General features: G+C 41.5%; 1 protein-coding gene across 1 annotated transcript in view; it reads left to right on the top strand.

Moving 5' to 3' along the window:
• The window catches only part of PGBD5 (piggyBac transposable element derived 5), a 37,366-nt gene that overhangs the window by 11,504 nt on the left and 4,683 nt on the right, over positions 1 to 21,179 (top strand). Inside the window, exons 3-5 of the mRNA XM_005423211.2 lie at positions 7,832 to 8,012; positions 14,383 to 14,580; positions 20,429 to 20,534. Coding sequence (XP_005423268.1) covers positions 7,832 to 8,012; positions 14,383 to 14,580; positions 20,429 to 20,534 — 485 coding nt within the window. The remainder of the gene's footprint in view (positions 1 to 7,831; positions 8,013 to 14,382; positions 14,581 to 20,428; positions 20,535 to 21,179) is intronic.

Below are 21,179 nucleotides of genomic sequence, written 5' to 3'. Positions count from 1 at the left end.
TTCCCTACTTTCCACTGAGACACATTTAAAACCAATATTTTAATGTCTTGATTGCAGTTTAAATTATTGAAGTAGCTTAGAAGTCTTTCTTCCAGTATTTGCTTAGAGTATATTTAAATAGTAAGTCATGCTATTTAAATCAAAACTCCAGCTGTGTCAGTTTTTTTGTGAGTTCTTATTTCTTTCTTTTTGTCAGAAAATCTGGAACACTTGATTATAAAAATGGTTCATAAATATGATTGGTAGGACTATTTCTCATTTTAGATGTAGCAATACTGCTCATCAAAAATGATGAAGAAAATTCCTTACCAGGGCTAGTTATTTTCTCCTGGTGGGATATATCATGCTCTCTCTTTGCACTTCTTGTGTGGCTCTAAAGGAATGAACATGGTTATGAGTAATTGTTACTAAGTGATGCCTAGTCCTTGCATAGCTCCTCCTGCACAAGAAGGTTTTCTGATCATTTTGCAGGAGAAGGAAGCACAGGATGCTGGTGAACCCCAGCACATGGAGAGCTGGCAGAACAAGGTATTCCCATAGTGCCTCATCCTGAAGCACAGACCCATAGCACAGATGTAACCCTCAGACAGTCCCTGACCCAAAGAGCCATCAATTAACAAGATGAAGGACAGTACTTAGATGGTAGAGAGCCCTGCAAAGGGACAGTCAGGCAATATTAATCACTCTGATAGGCAGTAATGGAATTAACTCATCAACATTATTATTTGCTTTAAAAGTTGGTATCATGGTGAGGAAAAAATTAGTTTATGGATGTGCATATCCTTTCCTATTCACTGAGATTAATTTTATTTTCTGAGGCTATAATGGAGACTTTTCCCTTCTCACACCTCCTCCCTGCCCCTGAATATATGGGCTCTGCACTTGCTTTTATTCCCTGGCAGAAAATTCTTGCAATAATGCATTTCATTTTCACTAATATGCCTGCGAAATATGTTACTCAGATTTATGAAGCCCTTTAGGTCCTTGTGCTGGGACTGACTTTGAGTTTCCACCTTCCACTGCTTCCCATGAAGTGATGAGTCAGAACAGAGTAAGGAAAAGTACTGTGTGTCTGCATCTTGAGTCTTTCCTTGGTCCTGAAGAAACAGTGATTTGCATGACAGCCATCTTTAAAGAGTGAAACCTGGATCAGGGTAGGCCCTGCCAGAGAGGGTGAGAAAGGGCTCTCTGTGCAAAGAGCAGCAGTCTCAGTGAAGGGAGATGTCTGAGGTTGCTCCACAGATCAATGGCAGAGCTCTCAGTGGCAGCAAAAAAACCCTCCAAACAGTATAAACACCATGCTTCTATAGTATATGCTGTAGTTAGTGTCAGACAAGGTAGCTACAGCCAACTTGAATACTTCATAACCCCATTGATTTTACAGAGTAAGAACTTCCAGAATTTAGAGAAACTGAGATTGTGCCCCAAAGTATTTATAATTTCACAACACACCACATAAGTGCATTCAGTCAATGGGAAAGGGACGGGTAAATAAACCTGGAGTCAGTTTTGTTTTCAAGGTCAGAGTTGCAGGAGAGTTGGCCATCTGTGCACTTGTTTAATAAGCTGCTCAGAAATGTTGGTGTTTCAGCCTATTTAAGTTCTGTTTAGAGATTAGTCTGAGCCCTTGCATTTCTTTAAACAGGGCCCTGATAATTCCTCTATTGCTAGAACAGTTCATCTGGAACACACAGATGTAGCAGCTGCTTTGAGGAGGTTCTCAAGGTCAGGCTTTGTCTGTGAGGGGATCCCAGGAAACCTGATCACCTTCCTTTGTCAGCCACTGGTGACTGGAAAATCCTATCTGCTTTCTTCCTCTGGCTCCCACCCAGCTCTGGCTTTTTAATGCCTGTGGTTCTGTAATGTCAGCATCTGAGAATCCCAGATCTCAGTTAAAAGTCAATTATCGTTTTGCTCACCAGTGTTAACTGGGAAGGTATTTTGCAGATGTGTGATGGGCCAGTCCTATTCATTTTTATGGACTTTACAATCTTACCATGTTTCTAAATGAATAGGAAACCAAACCTAAATGTGATCTAATGCAAATATCTGTCACAGCTCACATACAGTCTTAGTGTCTATATTCAAATGTGAATGAAAGTTATTTTTAGTTCCTATCTGAGCTGTGTGGAGTTTATGACAATAAAACTTCCTGTGTAGTTGTGTCCCTTCTGCAGCTGTATTCAGTGCAACTCTGCTTGGGGAAGGAGACTTAAAGCACCAGATCCTCCTGTTTTTTGTAATTAATAGGTTTGCTGTAGGAATGCTCCTCATGGATCCCATCCCTTTGTGCTGGGTGCAATAAGCAGAACTAAAAAAATCCCTGCCCCAGAAAGTTTAGGATCTAAGTGCAAGAGGCTTAAGCTTCCTACAGCAAATCTCTTTAGTTCAGACACATTTTGGTTGCCCAGAGAACTCTGGAAGCAGGCTGAGTGCAGCAGTGTTTCTTGGCCAGTGCACATGGCAGAGGTCTGGGACTAACACACTGCTAGGTGCCAGTATAAACCCTACTCCTGGTGAGCCTGCATGGGCTGGGCAGTCATCAGCCTTGTGGTTCCTCCTTGGAAATGGCTGGATCCTTGATGTCACTGATTTGTCATCACTTGCTTTTGTCTTTAAGATTTTACGCCCTTTTAATGTATTTTCCTCCTTGAGCTGCTGTGTGTTATCCCCTCAACAGTTACAGCACTTCTGATAGTTTATACTGCTCTTGCCTTGCATCACTTATACACCTTCCCATTTACACTTCCTCACTTACACACTTTCTCACAGCTCAGCTGTAATTTTCATAGAAAAACTGAGCCAATGTTGTGCAATTGTGTTGTGCAAAGCCTCAATCATGGACTTGAGCTGGGCTGCCAGTTACACAGAGGGAGCCTGAAAAAGTAGCATTAAGAATAAACAGGACCAATGCATTGATTAGCAATTGCCTTGTGGGAATTGCATCCTTTCTAGGAAAGGTTTTGAAGAGCAAAAGTAAAGAGCTCTGCTGAGATGGTGGTGATTTCCAACCAGGCAGGAGAAGGGCAGCATGGAAAGAGGCAAATGTGGGCTTGTGTGACATTGGTTGGTGGATACTTGGCTTCACCATGGTATAGGAGGGGATCAATGGGGAGGCCTAGACCATAAAGGCTTGTCTCCATTTTCCAGCCCGATTTCCTTTTGATGCTGCAAAGAAGAGGGAACTGGAAGAAGGCTGGAATGGCTAAAGCAAAGGGTTAGGCAACTGATCTGAGGGGTGAAGCACTGTCTGGATGTCAAGATATAGTTCAGCAAGGCCAAAGTAAAGAAGGATGATTGCAGTAATTGGGAGTAAAGCCAGGCAGTTCTTAGGTATTTGAAAGAATAGAAAATTATTTACATGGAGCTGTTAGAGAAAATGAATCTGCCTAAACTAGATGTGGCTGCCTGGGAGAGGGTACAGAGCAAAATCTGCATTTGTTGACCCATGGGTTGCCAATCTGCCATGCAGGTAAGATGTTGTTGTGCCCTCAGTGACAAAGAAATCAAGGAAAGAAAAGCAAAGAACTCTAAGCCACATTGGACTTGCATTGTCAACTCTACCAGCATCTTTTTGCCAGTCTCACAAAGATCTTTTTAGAAACTTTAAAGAATATGTGCAAGCAGAACAGATGTTTGTCACTCCACAGCACAATGATGTTAGCTACATCCATGAGTGTTAATGCAGATTGAAATAATTCTAAATAGAATGCAGAGGGGGAAAAGAATAGGATCAAGTAAAGAGCTTTGTTAGGAACACCAGGAACTAGCTGGGAACAGGTTGGGAAAATGGTATGTTCTTGCATACCCTTTAGAAAATAGCCTTTAGAGCAGCAGGAAGAGAATGAAGAGAGGCTAGAACAAATGAAAAGATCTGGCCTCAGTAAGAGCACCACCACTGGTGCCAATATCTGCTAGACAAGAGCTGTCTGGGAAGAGATCATTAAAGAAGGAGAGAGTATGAACTGCAGCAGATTTGGGATGGGACTGGAGAGGAGAACCTCCCAGCAGTGTTGGTAATGGAACAGTTAAAGGTGAGGTTTAGGATGAGAGGGGAAGACCGATTGAGGCAGGATCTGGAAAGCAGTGCTAGGAATGCACAGTTGTGGGTGGGCTGTGAAGCCTGTAGAAAAAATAAAGTTATTTTTTCAATAGCTATCAAGGATCGAAAAATCATGACTACTTTACTTTTTTATCTTGCTTTTATAGCTGTCATCTAAAAACATGGCTTCTGTTTTGTGGTTGTTTAGGATCTGCCCTTTGTGAAATATTTTTGCACAATATCTCTTTCAAAATCTTCCTTCTTTTTATTACTATCTCTGCCCTTTTTTTGCTTCCAAATGTCATCTATTTCATTTGAGAATTGTACCCTGGGGTGCTTCAATTATGTATGAAGGTGGAGTATTTGGGATGTGCTATTCACAAATGCTTTCAATACGCCATCTGAGGTTTAAATATGAGCAAAAGCACCAATATTTCAGTTTCTAGAGCATATTCTCTTAAATGTGCAGTCAAGATATAACTTTTGTCCCTAAGTTTTCAGTTTTTTACTCAGTTTCTGTGAGACCTTATGAATTTTCCACAGGAAGGTAATGAAAACATACTGGAAAGTATCTGGTGCAGTAGGGCAGCCACAGGTAGAGAGAAGGCACAACTGAGCATGTCACTGTTCTGATCAACAACAGATATTCGACAAATATTCAACAAATACTTGAGGAATGAATAGAAAAAGCACTGCATGTTAAGTATCTTCAGCCCATAGTCATCTCCTAAGACAGATGATGTCACATCCGTACAGGTTATCCCAATTGGTGCTGTAGATCAAATGTATCAGGAGCCATTAGAAGCGATAGACAGTGAAAGAGATCTCTGCAGATATTCCAGAAGCGCTGCTTGGGCTGTCCTGCACAGAAGCAGAGGATGTTTGCTGCCAGCAGCTCCCATCTGTTATCCAGCAGCAGTTGTTGAGCCTGTACTTCTGATGATATCTTACTGTTGGTGCACATGGAAAGAACACAAAATTCTAAAGTCCCTGGACAAACCAGAAGGTCTTGTGAATGGTTTAACAAACATTTTGGGGGAGCAGTTTCTAACTGTGCCTATGAAGGTCTAACAGTCAATTTCTGGCAATTGGTGCTTTTTTGGCAGATTCCTGACTATTAAATAACACTTTTACTGCATTACAGAAAGGCAGGGAGTGCTGTGGGCTTCAGTTGATAGGATCCTAATGGATTGAGGTAGAATGAAATAAGTTGGATGAGGGAAAATGAAGGCCATATGGGATCCTAGGCATTTGCAAAGATATTTGAAGCCATGCCTTTGCCAGTTATCTGTACACAGCCACTGTTTCACAGCAGCCTTTATGCCTTCCAACACTGTGCTGCTGTCACCCATTATCCCAATAAAGCTGGGCATGATAAAGCTTTGAATGATGCTTCTCCAAAACATGAAATACTGTGCCAAGAAAAAAGGCTGGTTTTGGATAGGTAAGGTACTGCCCAAGGAGAAAGAATATCTAACATTGGAGGAGGAGGAAAGGTTCGGCAGTGGCTATGGACATTCGAGTAATGGGCACTGGGGAGGTGAACAGAGCAAGGGATTGAGATTCACAGTCAGATGCACAGGGAACTGTGCTAACAAAACCTGTGAAGTGTGTAGCATCTTCATATGAAAGTCGTGGTACCTCGGCGGCCAGTTACATGGTGGCCATGCTCTTTGAAGGAGCTGCTTGCAGACACAAAGCAGTCCACAGCAAGGGACCAGCTGGCACAGCAGCCGTGCCAGAGGACTGTCCCTTGGAGAGGCAGCCCTCTACAAGGAACATGGAACAACCATGGAGCAAGAGCGACTCTAAGATTTACTGGATATGGGAAGGTAAGGTGTATGACACTTTTATAGACTTAGAGAGATTTCCTGCTTTATTTTCAGCTCATCAGCTAATGCAGGGTCAAAACTAATCTGTCTGCATCTTCTGTCTCCACTGCCTTGTCTGTAGATTTTGAGTGTTTGATGTGTGGTCTCTGGGCTGACGTACTAGTAACCTAATCTTAGTTTTGTTGCCAATAATCACTAAATACCTTTGCTGTAAATTTAGAACAATCTGTTCTTTGAATGCATTCCACTGGCTCTCTGGAGCCCTGATTAATAACCTAAATGACTTATCATAATTAGCTAGTCCTCAGTCTTAGACCTGGAGAAAGCACAAATTTGACAGCCCTCCAAAATTAGTGGAGCAGAATCAGAGAGTCTGCAAACATTACTGCCTTTGTCCTCATCTGAGAGCTGTTTCTATCAATAAAAGGGGTTTTAGTTTATTTTTTTTTTAAAGATAAATGGTGTATTTAAGACTTCCTGTTAACATACACTCTACTTTTTAGAATTAGTGTGCATTTATCCTTGCATCAACTTTGTTTTCAGCATGTCAGTTCCTTCAAAATACAAATTATGTCTAATGTCCCAGAAATTTCATATGTAACACATTCTGTTGAGTTCTATTCCATGGTGCATTAATTGCTAGGGAATATTACACAGAATACCAGTGCTGGGAGATGCACCATCTAAAACAGGGAGATGCTGTTTAATTGAATTTTGTTCTTCTCTAAGATCATTGAGTTACAAATTACTGGAAGCACTAGTGCAAACATGAGCATTTTTGTTCTCTGAGGATTGCTATGAATTTTCATTTTTAACAGTGTCTGTTGGTAAGAGAAACAAGCTATACAGGAAAGTAATGATGCATGTTTTGCATGGTTGAATTCTCAAACAAATTTAACGAAGTTGTTGTAGATATATAACTCCAAAAACCATGGCAAAATTACTTTTCCCTGCCCTTGAATACTGAACAAGTTTCAGTTTTTTCTTTGACAGGTAGAATTTTCTGTAATTCATAAAAGATTTGAGTATTTCAGAGCCAAAGTCATGAAGGTAGGCCTGGGCAAGTTTTGCTGAATTTGTATTTGTTTGTTTATTTAAATATTTGCAAGTTCCATGATACTACAGTAGTATTTGAGTAACAGAGTACAGTGTTTGCTTCTTCTTATTCCTCTTTCCAGCAGGTTATTTCTGCTAGCTCTCAGAACAAGATGAAGGCTGGATGCCTAGTTTTCTTTATTAAATGTTGAGCTGGGGCAAAAGTTGTGCTTCTAAAATACTGTCAGTGCAATAAAATAGAAGGCTTGTGTACAAACGAAGGGTTACACATTTTCTCTCTCTGCATGGCTCAAACTGTTTTGGTGGGTTGCTTCCAAATCAGGATCTATGTAAAGGATCTATGTGTTAGCACTGTACCTGGGGAGTTTGGTGAGGGTGTTCTGGCTGGTTGGGTGTACATTTTGCTCATTTATGGAGGGGCACACACATGTGTGTCACAGCCTGATGGTTACTGCAAATGGGAAATAAATCTGAATATTAATGCAGTGAAAGGTAATGGGCCATTTCCTTCTGGTCATCTTACACTGGCTTTTCTTGAAACTGAAGCTCCCATGCTCTCCTTTTGCTGGTAGCAATGAAGCCTGTGCAGATTCAGTATAACACATAATCCCAGTTATGATTGGAGTCTTTTCCTGCCAAGCAAACAATCTTCAAACTGCACAACAGTGACAGGAGCCTCAGAAGTGAGGTGAAGTATGCCGTATTTATCAGTAGTTGTGCCAGCTAACCTGAATTGGTTTAAGAGCAACAGGCCCTTGAGAAGGACTTTAATTAGCCTGTATAGCAAGTGTCTGCTGCCTTACCAGTTTGTCTCAAGTTGAGCTGTGCAGGTTGGGAATTGCATCTGCTCCCTCTAGATTCCTTATAACCTTCTAACTTTTCTTACCATTTCTCATTTAAGATTTATGTCCATCTCAAAGAAGGGAGTGGTGCTGATGGGTTGGATGCTTTGAAGAACAAACCACAGCTTCACAGCATGGTGGCCAAAAGCCTTTGTCAGAACGCCTCTGGGAAGAACTACATCATCTTCACAGGGCCAAGCATTACCAGCCTGAATCTCTTTGAAGAATTTGAGAAGCAAGGTGTGTATTGGGTGACTCATTGGGTTTTAATGGCAACAGACCTAGGGACCTCGTGCCACTGAATTAAAAAAAATTCCAGAAGTCTTCACTGACATTTCAATTCCTTGTATAGATAAGTTGTTCATGTCTAAGAAAACATCTCGTTCATGAGAAGGTACTATGCAGAAGACTTTCTAAGTTGCTCTTTAAATCTTCCTTTTTAAATCTTCAAAATGAGGATGTAAAAACAATTTAATAAGGTTGTTTAAAGTGCTTGCTTTTGTTCTTTGACTTAGAAATGCGAGGTAAAATCTGTTATGTGACCTGGGGGGCTTTTCAAGGAATTTTGTATCTGCCCGTGATTTCTCTGTTCCTGTTGTGAAAGATGAAGGATGGATGAATCCTTAAAGATGTGCCTTAGAAGTCTTTCTTGGTTTAATATCTATTAAAGATGTGATTTCTCTAGAGGACATTTTATGCCTTTGCAAAAGCTCTAGAAAAGTTTGCTTTTTTTCTGTTTGGGGGGATTTTTGCTAGCATCAACATACCTTGATAGGATAGATTTTAGTTTTGAAAGCATAACAAAACTCCATTAGCAAAAACACACTTATCAGTGGAATGTCCATTGATACAGCTCTCCCAAGCAAGTCTCTTGCCACCGCAAAGGGCAATCCCAGGTCATCCTTTCTGTCAAATGCCCCCTCACTCTAAGCATGGAAAAGCCACGTGTCACTTTGCTTTCAGCAAAGCTGAGGACTTGTGACTCCCCTGCAATTACAGGATCCTGCACTCTTGCCAGTCAGTTCTAAGTCATTTCATATCACTCTGGTCTCATTCTTCAGTCAGCACAGCCTTTCAGAGTGATGTGCTGCATGGAAAAGGTCCTTCCCAGCAGTGAGGCTGGAGGCTGCCATCATGCATCACAGCTACGAGGCCGTTTGCTGATGCACCACTGCTGTCCAAGTTGGGTATTTTTGTCATTGCAGAAAATTAAACCCACGCCAACCATTATATTAATGAAACATGGCCCAAAGCAGGAGGAAAGTCTGGGAATTGAGACAATATGTTAATTCTCATTTAAAATGAGAACATCAGTGAGCTGCACCAGTGCTGCAGTTTAGCACTACAGACTGTGCTGGCACTGAGGGCTGCATCTGTTGAGCTCCATGCGGAACTTAGCTCCTACATTAATTCAGGCAAGCTGGAAGCTCACTGACTACAGTGGAATATCTGCATACCTCATAAAAGAGCATGGTTTCTCAAAGGCTATGAACAGCCAAATGGGATTGGAGTAGAGCATATTTATAGTGCACTGGAGTTTTTCCTCTGAGCAGAGACCTGTCCTTGTTAGATGGCTTTCCTCAGCTGATTATAAGCATTACACTTTTAAGACTACCAAACCAATGATGCAAAATGTGAGTTTAAAAAAATGTAGAAGATAACATACATACTCTTTGTACCTGAGATGAAATGTTAAGGTTTAAATGTAAAGACAGGCAGCTTGACTGAGTTCATCCTCTACGCTCAGCTAGAGAAGGATAAAGATGATCTGGCGTGATCCATTTGGTCAGTAACCCTGGTGAAAAAGATTCATGGCCACTAAACCAGCTGAATGTTTATTACTTGCAGATAATTCAAATTGTTCACACAGTTGAATTATTCATAGGCTTTACACTGCACAGATAATTCAAATTAATGGTTTCTAGCAGGTAACAAATTCAGTAATGTCTTTTAAAAACATGTAATTTTGACTTACTATCTGATCAAATATGCTAATGCAACACTGAGATTTCATTTTAGTTCATGATTTGTTATATAGCTTCATGAGTCTTTATAATCTCTGACAGCTGCCTCCAAAATTAAATTTCAGATCTGGTACACACTATCACCTTCCTAGGGGTGCAGCTATTAGGTGGGTAGGGGGTGGACACCGAGAGAGCAGGTTTATTGACTTTGCAATATAGCATGGCACTCCTACATAAAGAAGAACGCGGGGAGAAAAATGTTTCTGTTTAATAAGGCAGTGGGATTGTCTGCATTTGCCACGAGCTGCTAGGGGCTAGCAAAGAGGTTTTGCCAGGGAATGTTGAGCTGGAAGGACTGTGAGACATTGGGAGAGGTGAGATGCTTGAGATGTCAAGCTGTGGTGAAGCCAGTAAGAGCCTTGGAGGAGATGGTGTTTATTGACTCTGCTGCAGAGCAGACTGTGTACTGCCAGCATCTGCTGGGATCCTGCTGCATTAGCAGGACATTTGGGGAGAGGCAAGCAAAGAAGCCTGGACTGGACAGAGAGATCTCTCCTGATCTACCTCAGAGTCTCCTTCAGCAATGAAGTCAATGTTGGGGTTTTTTGGTGTGTGACTCTTTTTTGGTGTATGACTTCAGCTAAACCTGAACAGAGCGACACCATGACCAGAAAATGTCATGAGAGCCTGTTGAAAAGTATCTATGCTCAGGTGCTCATGACATTTCAAGACCCATTCTTAAACTGATAAATTTATTTTTTTTTGTTCAAGAAGATTCCATTTCTGGGCGAGATCAGGACCAGTGGTAGAAAGATCCCATTGAGAGCCAAAACCAAAAAGAAATTGATATTGATTTTAACTGCTTTATTTTGTTTGGGGGTTTCATGACTATCAGCAGAGAAAGAGGGAAAGATTTAAATAAGTTCATGGTTGGAAGCCATAAACTTTCTGGGAACGTGAAAGTTTTAAGGCAGCTAAAGGCAATTCTGGAAAATCTGGAAAGTCACGCACTAAAACTCTATTAGTTCCTTTCAAAATTCTTGATGGAGAGGACTTGGGGTCTTGGTAACCAGCATGCTGAACCTGAGTCAGCAGCATGCCCTGGCAGCCAAGCTGGTCAGCACTGTCCCAGGCCGTGTTAACAGGAGTGTAGCCTGTAGATCAAGGAGGTGATTATTGCCTCCTTTTTTAGACAATATGCCTCTTGTACAAGAATACTCTGTGTACAAATATACTCTGCTGTGGGGAGGGAACTGGTCTTGTTCAGGTTGAGAAGAGGCTTTGGATGGATGCAACAGCAGCTTTATGCTACCCTATCATGAGAATGGAGATGGCTCTTTACAGTGCTGCATTGTGGAAGGACAAAAAATAACAGATTTAGGCTGAAAAAAAGATGATCAGACTAAATCCAGAATTTTTCCTGAGGGCAGTGAAGCAGGATGCCCAGACAGATTGTGCAGTCTCTGTCCTTGGAAGTTTACAAGCCCAGACAAGATAAAGCCCTGAATGGCACTGTCTGGCCTCAGAGCTCACCTGTCTCTGTCACGGGGTGGGACTAGAGACCTCCTGAGTTGTTTTTCAGCCTGAACTATTCTTTAATCCATAGGACCCTGTGATCCTATAAAAAAAATTTGTAAAATCAACTATCATTCACTTTTCCTCAGCCTAGCCCACACATGCATTATTGTTAAAGACAATAATTCTCTCTCTTTGTTGAGAACCTGTGGTGCAGCACCTTCACTGTACCACAGGAGACAATAGTGTGCCTTGTAATATAAAGGGATGTCAGTGAACATAATTCTAAGACCTATGTGAAGATACCAAGAACTGAGAAAACTTCAGAAAATAAGATAGCACTTTGATCTTTTTCAAAATCAAAACCCTGAATAGACCTTTTTTTTCAGGGGACATACAAAGAATTTCTTTCACTGCCCTCTGAATAGAACTGGAAACCTGCACTGAAATGCCCCAGATTCTCTGTTCTGTGAGCAGACAGAGCAGCTGTCACTGCTATTTGCTGTGACATTCATTCATAGTCACATCCCTTGTTCCCTCTCTAAGCATTAGTATTGTCCTTTATAGAGGATAAAATCTCCTAAAGCCCTGTGTTCCATGCTTCCTTTAAACATGTAATCCCTGAAAGTCTCTTCTGCATGTTCTGAACCAGGAGGAGCAGCTGTCTCTGTTCTGCAGAGGGGCTGGTGTTGGCAAAGCTGCAAGAATTGCCAGCCTGGTTGACCATGGCATTCCCACAAGGTTTGCAGGATCCTGCAGCTCCAGCACATAGACTAAAGCAAGTTCACTTCTGCTTCCCACAGCAGCCCCACCCTGGTTTCCTAGCTCTGACTTGACCCAGTGTTGCATGCAGAATGAATGATTGCAGAATGTGTATTTTTGCCTGAATTAGCTCGAGCCTGATGGCCTTTGTGAACTGTACTAGTGAAGATGTGGTGAAACAGGCTTCAGCACTAGCTCTCTGGAGGCTGGAGACCCTGGGAATGAGTTTTAGGTGACTATACCACATTTCTTCTTTGCTAAACTATCTTAACTGTATTCATTTATATTGCACCTACAGTTTAAGAAGACCAGAGAACAAACTGTTTCCACTGACTCTTGTGTGTGCAGAAAACACCTGTTGTGATTCTGATTTGATTACAGACAAAAACTTCATTGAGCCTGATGGGTGTAATTTTTATTGCTTCTATTGCTATAGTAACTGGGTGATTTTAAAAACCTCTACAGCAGATTAAGGGTTTCCTCCATGATGAGAGATGCTAGTAAATCTGCAGAAGTGCTGCACTTTTCTGGGCTGTACGGCAGGAAGGCTACGCGATGTGTTCCTTAGAGAGAAAACGGTTCCCATTATTCTACAAGAGGAGTGGAACACCTGCTGGAAATTTTCTGCAGGCTTATTGCTACAATACAAGGAAAAGCTACAACTAATTATTATGGGATCTCAAAGATGGCTGTTGCTGTTTTGAAGCTTTAGCACAATAATGTAGTTATTGGTTTTATTCCATTGCAGCCTCCTGGAAAAAGTATCACATTTCAATGAATAATAAACTCTGGGCAGCTAAGGAAATTCTTCTCAGGTTTGCTTGTTATCAAAGCAGGAAGATCTTAATATTGGCTAGAAGAAAGCTTTAGAAATGTTTGCTGTGTTAATGGCATAGTCTGCAGGTATGTGACCTGCACTGTCTGGGTACCTCTTAGCAACAGAAGAAATTTTTAAAAATGAAAATAAAAAATCAGCTTTCCACTGGAGGTACAGTTCCCTCTATAATGATTGTTAGCCTGTTGTCACCAGGCTTTTCTCATTTTCTTTTGTGAAAGGAACTTAAAGATTTCCAGAGACTGATTAATTCATTAGAAATAACAAGTAGAGTGCAGGTTTCTCCCTTGAGAATGAAGTTTTCCCATTGCTGTGTTAGTTGACCTTCTCTTATCAGTGTCTTAAATTTCTGATGGAAGAGCTGCAGCTCTTTGTAGATCTGCCCTCAGCAACTGGACCAATGCATGAGTAGATGCAATTAATTTATTAGTATTCCTGTAGTGTCTGTGAGCTGTTGAGGGAATGTTCAGCATGCCAGTCACTATAGGCAAGGACAAGGGCTGCACCTGCATTCAAGAGCTTAGGTGCTTCCAGAAAGACAGAGGCAGAAGAGCCACATAAATGGAAATCCAGGAACAGAGGTAACATGTTTATGGAAACATAGGAACAGAGGTAACATATTTAGGAGAAACCAAACACTGCATTCTGACTTAGTATTTTCACTGTAAGGATATAATGCAAAATTCAGCATGATGAAAAATTTGATCAAGCAGACTTAGCTGACAGATGAGCTTTAAACCACCACAAGATGTGCACAGATGTCACCTGCTTCCATGCCCACTGTTTTTTTCTACTCAAACAGGTTAACACAAAACTGAGGGGGACCATGGAAATTTCCATCCAAGATTTCTTTGAGTCAGGGAACAATTTGATCAAGGAGATCTGCTTCTCTTGGACTAACAGAAACAGGCTGTTAGTGTTTCACAGCCTAATGAAAAATTCAAGCATTGTTATTAACATTGTTTTCAAACCTTATTTGTGCCCGCCTGGCTGCATTGAGATGCATTTTGTTGTGTTAGAATTTATTCATTGCCTCTCACATATGAAAAGGCCAGGAAGCTGTGAGCAACAGACTGTGTCTCCTGCAAGAGCCTCTAGTGTCTTTGCAGGACAAGATCAGTGATGCTTTAGTGCCCTAAAATCAGTTTTCACTGAAATTTCCATCTTCTCCAGCCTTCTGGCATATGCATTTTTTAAATCAACCAGTGGTTTCAGTGGTTTTCAGCTGCTTAAGCAGGATTTCCCTAGCAAAGCAGATGATGCAGGTTCAAGGAGTATTGAACTAAAAATCAAGATTGTGGCAGCACAGTGAAGCAGTAGATTATTGTGACTAAAAGCATCATAGGAGATTAGGCTTTCTGCACTTGCCTGTAGGACACAAATCTTTGGTATTACAGAAGAAAACCAGCTGGCTGACATATCTGTTGGTCGTAGGAGAAGTTCTTTCAGAGCTCTTTCAGGCTTGCTCTGCTGGTTTTCCTCCCTAGGTCCGTGCAATGGCTTGCTAATAGGGAATGTGTTTGTTCACATGCAGAGATTTACTGCTGTGGGTTGCTGAGCACCAGGAAGAGTGACTGCACAGGCCTACCTCCATCCATGCTGAGCAATTCTGCAACTCCACAGTCCAGAGGACAGTACAGAATAAGAATGAAGGGAAACATGTCATTGATTTGCTGGTACAATAAAGGGCACTTTCGTTTTCTGACCAACGCCTATTCTCCAGTTCAACAAGGTAAGCAATATTCCTATTCTCATCTCAAAAGTGCATATGCCTTATGTCACAAGCCAAAGTGAGTCACTGATAATAAGCCTGAACAAAGAGCTTGATTGTAACTGATCATACATCCTAGATAAACAGTAGCTTTAGTGATTACTTCCCTTTTGTATCTTCATACAGCTGTTCTTTCTTTCCCATACAAAGGTTAAAAAGCCTACTGCTAATGCAGCATCCTTGCCTGAGCTGGTAGAGGCACTTTCCTTTCAGGTTTAAAGATTATATCTTTGCTGATGGTCAGAGAGAGGAAGATGATTACTCCGTAAGACAATATTAGCTCCATTTGCAAAGCATCTTGTCGGATTGCTGCAACAGAAAAATTAATAAACATCATGATGTACTTTGAACTCTAAGCAGATCCTACAATTAATTTTTCTTATCTAGTAAAAACTTAGTCACAAACAAGTATCTTTTTTGCCAGAAGTAGATATGATTAAGGTTTCCTGCTGTATGTTAAACTGATTTTGGCAGTCGATGAAAAGAAACCAAAACAGATAATTTGGATAGTTCAAATAATTACAGAGAGCTTCTTGCTATTGAAATATTTTCCTTTTTGAAAGTATAAGATGGTTTTAAGAACATTTGGAAACTTCTGTAAAATGCAATGACTAAAACTTCTTGAAATGGGGTTTTCAATGAGAATGTTGTTTCAGTTTCTTAGAATTTTTATAATTCAGATTTATGTATAACTGCCGGAGACAAACTGAGTGTAACTTAAACATTTAAATACAGAGCCACCAATTCAAAGGCATCTTCTACACTAATTTTCTGAATCCCAAGCAACTCTCACATATGTTTACAGATTACAGAAGCAAAGCTAAGGCCTGGAATTACTGTATGGTAAGCTGGAAAAGCTGACTTAGTGTGTTGTTCAGTGCCTTGCCAGGAGGCTCATTGCCTAAGCAAAGCATGGCTGATCCTGAGGAATTGTGCTGGGCATCCCAGCAGAGTGAGGACTTGGTGATTCAGATGGACTGATGTCTGAGCACTAATGCTGGAAATATTTATGAGAAGGAAGTATGACACTTGGACACCCTGCTGAAGCCAGTCTCTGGAGTAATGTAGCTCCCCATAAGGGCTTTCACCATCAGGATTTCTGCTGTTTTCCTTGTGTTTTTTGCTGGATTTAGATAATTCAGCAGCACTAACTGGACAAGACTTATCACTACAAACTACTACTTGTTTTTTATGGACTAGCATGGAGCATTTGATTATAATTCATAAATATTAGGAAAATACTCTGTTTGTAAACATCAGTGTTAATTGCCCTGTTAAAAAGAGGAGCAAAAGCAGACTGTGCTGGCAGCATCCTTTAAAAGCAGGACATGGAGGTGTGAGCTGTTGTGCTTGTGATTGACCCTGGGTCTGTTTTGACACAGATGGGATTATAGGTGGTTTGTGAGATATTTATGATTACGACATTTGTGTGTGATGGACAAGGCTTTCCCAACTCATTGCTCACCAAATTCTGGCTGGGACAGTTGACATAGTTCACTGTGAATCAGAGCAGAAAACAGAGCCTGGCTTTTTAAAGTGTGATGCTGGGCAAAGAGTCTCTAGCAGGGACATGGGAACAGATGGAAGCTCAGTGTGAAGGCAAGAGACCAGATTGCTTGCCTCTGATTTGGCATCACTAAAGTCAGTGCAGCAAAGAGAGTTTAAACCAACTCAAGAGAAGCTGGACCACCAGTCTCCTCTAAGGTATGCGTATATAAAGGAGGAAGAGGAGAAATCTGTGCTGCTTGAGGCAGACCTGTAGCACAGATGTGCTCAGCCCATGTTACATGGGAGAGGAGGTAGTTAAACAGGGTGAAAAGCCACGTGGGGTAGTTGAACAGAGACTGCTGCCGGTGGGATTGACTGTCTGGTGATGCACAGTGTGTTTGCACTCGGCTGAGTGTAAATGTGTGCGGGCTGGAGGAGGCCATGAAGAGAAAACCTTAGAAACAGTAGGCAAGAGATGGTGAACAGAACACTTAGGATGAGAAAAGAGGTGGACATAGCTAATAATTAACTATTTATTGCAATTTTTAAAAAAGTCAAGAAGGTAAATCTTGCCTGTACTTGGAGTGCAAATCCCACCCAAGCCAGAGGCACCAGGAGGGCAGTACACTTGTCAGAGCAGATCTATGAATACTATTCTTAGATGCAGCAGGTTATTTATTATGGATGTTTTAAACCAGCATGTCACAATACATCATCTCAGATACTCAAGGATGGATATAATTCCTTTGGTCTTGCAAACATATCCTGCTTACTCTGCTATCAAATATGTCATTTCTGTCTAGAACAAAATCCAGTCAGATTTTAAATTGCTCTTAAGCTTTAATTTTTCCTTTTGCTTGTATTACAGAAGAAGTGAGAATTTAAAAGAGATAGGGACCCCCCAGAAATTAAAGAGTTAACTTATTCTAAAGCAGGTCATCTGTGGGCTGGTCCAAATCTCCCCATCTGTGGGACAAGGCTGCATTTTGGTTTTTCACTCTAGATCTGATGCCCACTTCCTCAGCATCTCCATTATTGTATTCTAGAAATAATTGCAATATTTTCTACCTGGCATATGTAGCAGGATGGAGCAGGCAGCAACCTCACTTGCTGCCCAGTAGGATGCCCAGAATAACATCTTCAGCAAAAAACTGTTGAGCCCAAGATCTTTTTAAGTAGCTTCTTTCTGAGAAGACCTTCCACAGCTGCTCTTCACCAACTAGCTCTACTTAAAAGCTAAACAGTCAGTAACTAAGCATGGAAAACAGAGCTTGGACCACATATGCAAGGAATAAAGAGCTGCAGATGGCATGTTAGCATCTCAAAAGTGACTTGTGAGAAGATAGGAGATGTTGTGGAGCCCTCACAGTTGTATGAAGCAGTTGTTTGAGTCTCTGTGTGGTTCTTACTCCAGCAGAAGTTGGAGTGACAGGTGACTGGTGACAGTCCAGTTTGCTGAAAAAATCAGCTTGTGATATTGGCCCAGAATTGGAAAATCTGGGGAAAGAAGCATGATGTTAAAAAGCATGTTTCAGAATGGATAAGCTTAGGGTTTCAACTTACCTTTTCCATGTGTCCTTAGTAAGACTACAGTCAGAAGGCTGTGTCCAAGTATGGTGAGATTGGAGATGGGGCTGGAGGACCCCAATGAGAAGACCTTGTACAACGCTGAATGTCAGCAATTCCGATAAAGAGCTGTAAGAAATCAAAGTCCTGATAAAAATCCAGATAGCACTTGGATCATGCAATGCCCCTTCTTCTATACTGTTATGAAATCTCAGGGTTTGACAAGATGGATGCAAGTGCTGGTATTAGTGGGACTCTCATTTTCAAAAATGCATGATTCTAGAATGGTTTAGGATAAGCGTTTTCAGGAAACAAACATATGTAAACCTTTGTTTTTTTGGCTTGTTTCATTTGAGGTAGTATTTCTCAAGCTTTGCTTCACAAGCATACAGCTTAAAATTTTAAATTTAAAAAAAAAAAGGGTTAAAAGAATGCCAAACCCAAAAGGTGATGCCTTTCTATGGTGACAGGATGGAGGCTGGCAGTCAGCACCCTTTCCAGCATGGAAGCAAAGGCAGGCTGTGGCTGCAGTGCAGGTGGTGTGTTCCCTGGAGTGCTGCCAGGGATGGGAACACAGCAGTGCTGGGGGAGGACCAGGAGGGGAAATGGCTCATCCATTGGATGTGCCGATGAGTCAGCTCAGGACCATGTGCCACAGAGACCTGCAGCTAGGAATGACCCAGCTCTGGCAGTTGTCTTCACTGGGAAGGTGGGCTATGGCTGTGAAACAAGCCTAGGAAAGGCTAAAAATAGTATGCCTATAAAGCTATTTATAGTCTCAAAACAGGGGAATGTTATGGGGAATATAATAGAAAGTGATAGGGACTATATGGTTATGCCACTGCAATGCATTCCTTTAAAGATTATGAATACAAAGCAAATTGCAAAGGAAATACAAATTCTCCAAAGGAAGAGAAGGGGAAGAAAGAGAAGGGAGCAAGAGAAGAAAGGTGATTTTTTTTTTTAACTCTTGTACCAGGAACATACTTACCCTTCCCTGACTTGCCCTGATGAGATGACAAGTGATTTTGCAGCACTAATGCAGCAGGCTGGTGGTGTATCAGTCCTTTTACCTCATGCTGGCCAGATATGTGTAGGACTCATTAAAAGAATCAAAACCACACTATAATAATTACATGAATGTAATGAAGAAATTTTTTTGTTTGATTGGTTTTTCCCCCCACTCCTTGGGCTACATTTACACCCCACTTGAGGAGGCAGAGGTGAAAGGAGAGTGTACTGAGCAATTCAGAGGTAATATAATTTCTGACTCTTGAAAAATCAGACTTTAAACACCCCAAATAAATTTCTGCATGGCTCAGCTGTGACATGACATTTAGTATGTCGCATACTAGCTTCAAAATAGAGCCTGCCAGCTAGGACAGCACGGGAGGCCTGACAGAGATAATGGATGGAATGAGACTTCCAGCTGGAGGGATGAAATGGTGAAGTCTGTAATCAAAACGTGAGTAGCATTTAAGGGCTGATTGGAAAAGAGTTGGCAGAAGGAAGGTGAAGAAATTTTCTTGTAAGCTTGAGAAATGAGAAAGCCAAGGATTGTACCTGTACTGAAATGGTGCTGAGAAAGGATGCAACCAGCCCTGTGCTTCTCTAGACCTGGACAAAATAGTGTTGTACCTGAGAGAAGGGAGCCTCACTGGGCAGTGTGCCATAATCTTGGAGTAAGTGGTGCTCCATACCCTGGAGAGCCCACAATTGAAACCTGTGGGGGCACAAGGTCAAAAGTTAGGGAAGAGACTCCTATGTTCCAGATTTGTTTTACCCACCCTTCCTTCCTACAGAGAGCTTTTTCCAGGAGCAATACATCAGAAAAGAGCTAGGGAGTTTCTTTGGAAGACATTGGAGTTACTGCAGTAGTGTTGGATAAGGGCAGGTCAAAGATAGACCACATGAAGGAATGGGGCCCATTTGTGGAGTGACCTGCTCTAGCACCTGCCTGTGCAAAGAGTGGTTGGTAGAAAGCTGCAGGGTGATGCCTGTTGACTTCCCACAGATTTCTGGAGCAGGCAGGATGGCCATCCCCTATGATGAGCTGAATTATCAAGCCAGCTGTCCAGGCATGACAGGAAGCAGCACTTGCAGGCAGAGAAATGTGTGCTGAACTCCAGTGAGCAACCTATGGGTACTTCTGAGCTCTGGCTCCCCACAGCTGGAACCAGGCTGCTTTTCATTTCTGAGACCACAGTAACGTGCCAGCCTCACTTCTGTCTCACTGAGTTCAGCCAGTTGGCTCCTTACTGTATTTTCTTCTCTGTGTCAATTGGCACCCAGTGAAGGTCCCCTGTTGGCCCCCATGGGTGGAGATAAGCAAAGGATTTAATTTCAAGGGGCTAATTTGGGACCTCCAGAATTCAAAGCATATAACAGCAAGTTGTAGATACACTGCTCTAGAGGTGACTACAACTTCTTGTGGCCCAAAAAAGGAGAGACTAATACTGTCTATAGGGGACTACAGGAATGTGTGGGTTCCTTTGAATACATGGTAAAAATGTTTGTTTCTAACATCTTTTCATTTCCAGCTGAAAAATGATCCCTCTTCTTCCCCTTCCACTTGTTCAATGTACTACCTGTGGGAAAAGAAATCAAATTATCATCTCTGTTACAGATAATTGTCCAGCTTTAGGGGGAAAAGTGTCAATAATGTTTATTTTATAAGGCATATATAGAAAAAATATTTTTCAGTAGCTAGAATTATGATGTCAATTTAAAACTGTTATGTTTCTAATTGATGCAGGAGTTATAATTAAGAGAAAAAGCGGAGAAATTCCATGCCCACTGGCAGTTGAAGCCTTTGCTGCTCACCTTAGCTATATCTGCAAATATGATGATAAATACAGCAAGTAAGTAAGAACATGTGCATGTTTGTACTTCTTTCACACCTCTGTTGCTGCAAGGTTTGAGTTGTTCATGTTGAGCTGCATCTGAGGGCTCAATGCTGCTTTCACTGAGTCTCTGACAGAACTTCTGTTTAAATCAAAGATCAGATACTGGCTCTGCACAAAGCAAGAACTGCATTGCTGGTATTGGTTTGGTTCTGTCTACCCATCCCTCAGACAAAAATAAAAAGAAATTTTGAGACACAGGTCCTTTGCATCTTATAAATTACTTTTAAGAAGTGATGGGAGGATGAACCAGCAGAGTGATAGGGAATTCAACAAGGGTCTACCAGCCCCACAAGTCTCTCAGGCTAGCTCTGCTCTCCACCTCCAGCAGTAGCTGTTTAGTTGATAATCTATCCTGGTGATATTTGCGTCACCTGGAGCCAGAAGGAAAAAGACATTCAGTTCTGCATGTAAAGCTGGTCTACATGAAAAGAGAGCAGAATGTAGAACTTTTGGCTCCTGAATTCCAGTTGGTGTCCTCAGTGTTAGCTCTTAATGTAGCAGGGAGGAACAGCAGGGAGTAAGAATAGCAGTAGTGAAGCTTGGCTGTGGGAATAGCAATGAGGTACAGAAGATTTCAAGAACTAGAAATTGAGAAGAGAG

The sequence above is a fragment of the Geospiza fortis genome, unplaced genomic scaffold, assembly GCF_000277835.1.
Source record: "Geospiza fortis unplaced genomic scaffold, GeoFor_1.0 scaffold381, whole genome shotgun sequence".
NCBI classification, from domain to species: Eukaryota; Metazoa; Chordata; class Aves; order Passeriformes; family Thraupidae; genus Geospiza; species Geospiza fortis.
This window is presented reverse-complemented; position numbering and strand designations above follow the sequence as displayed.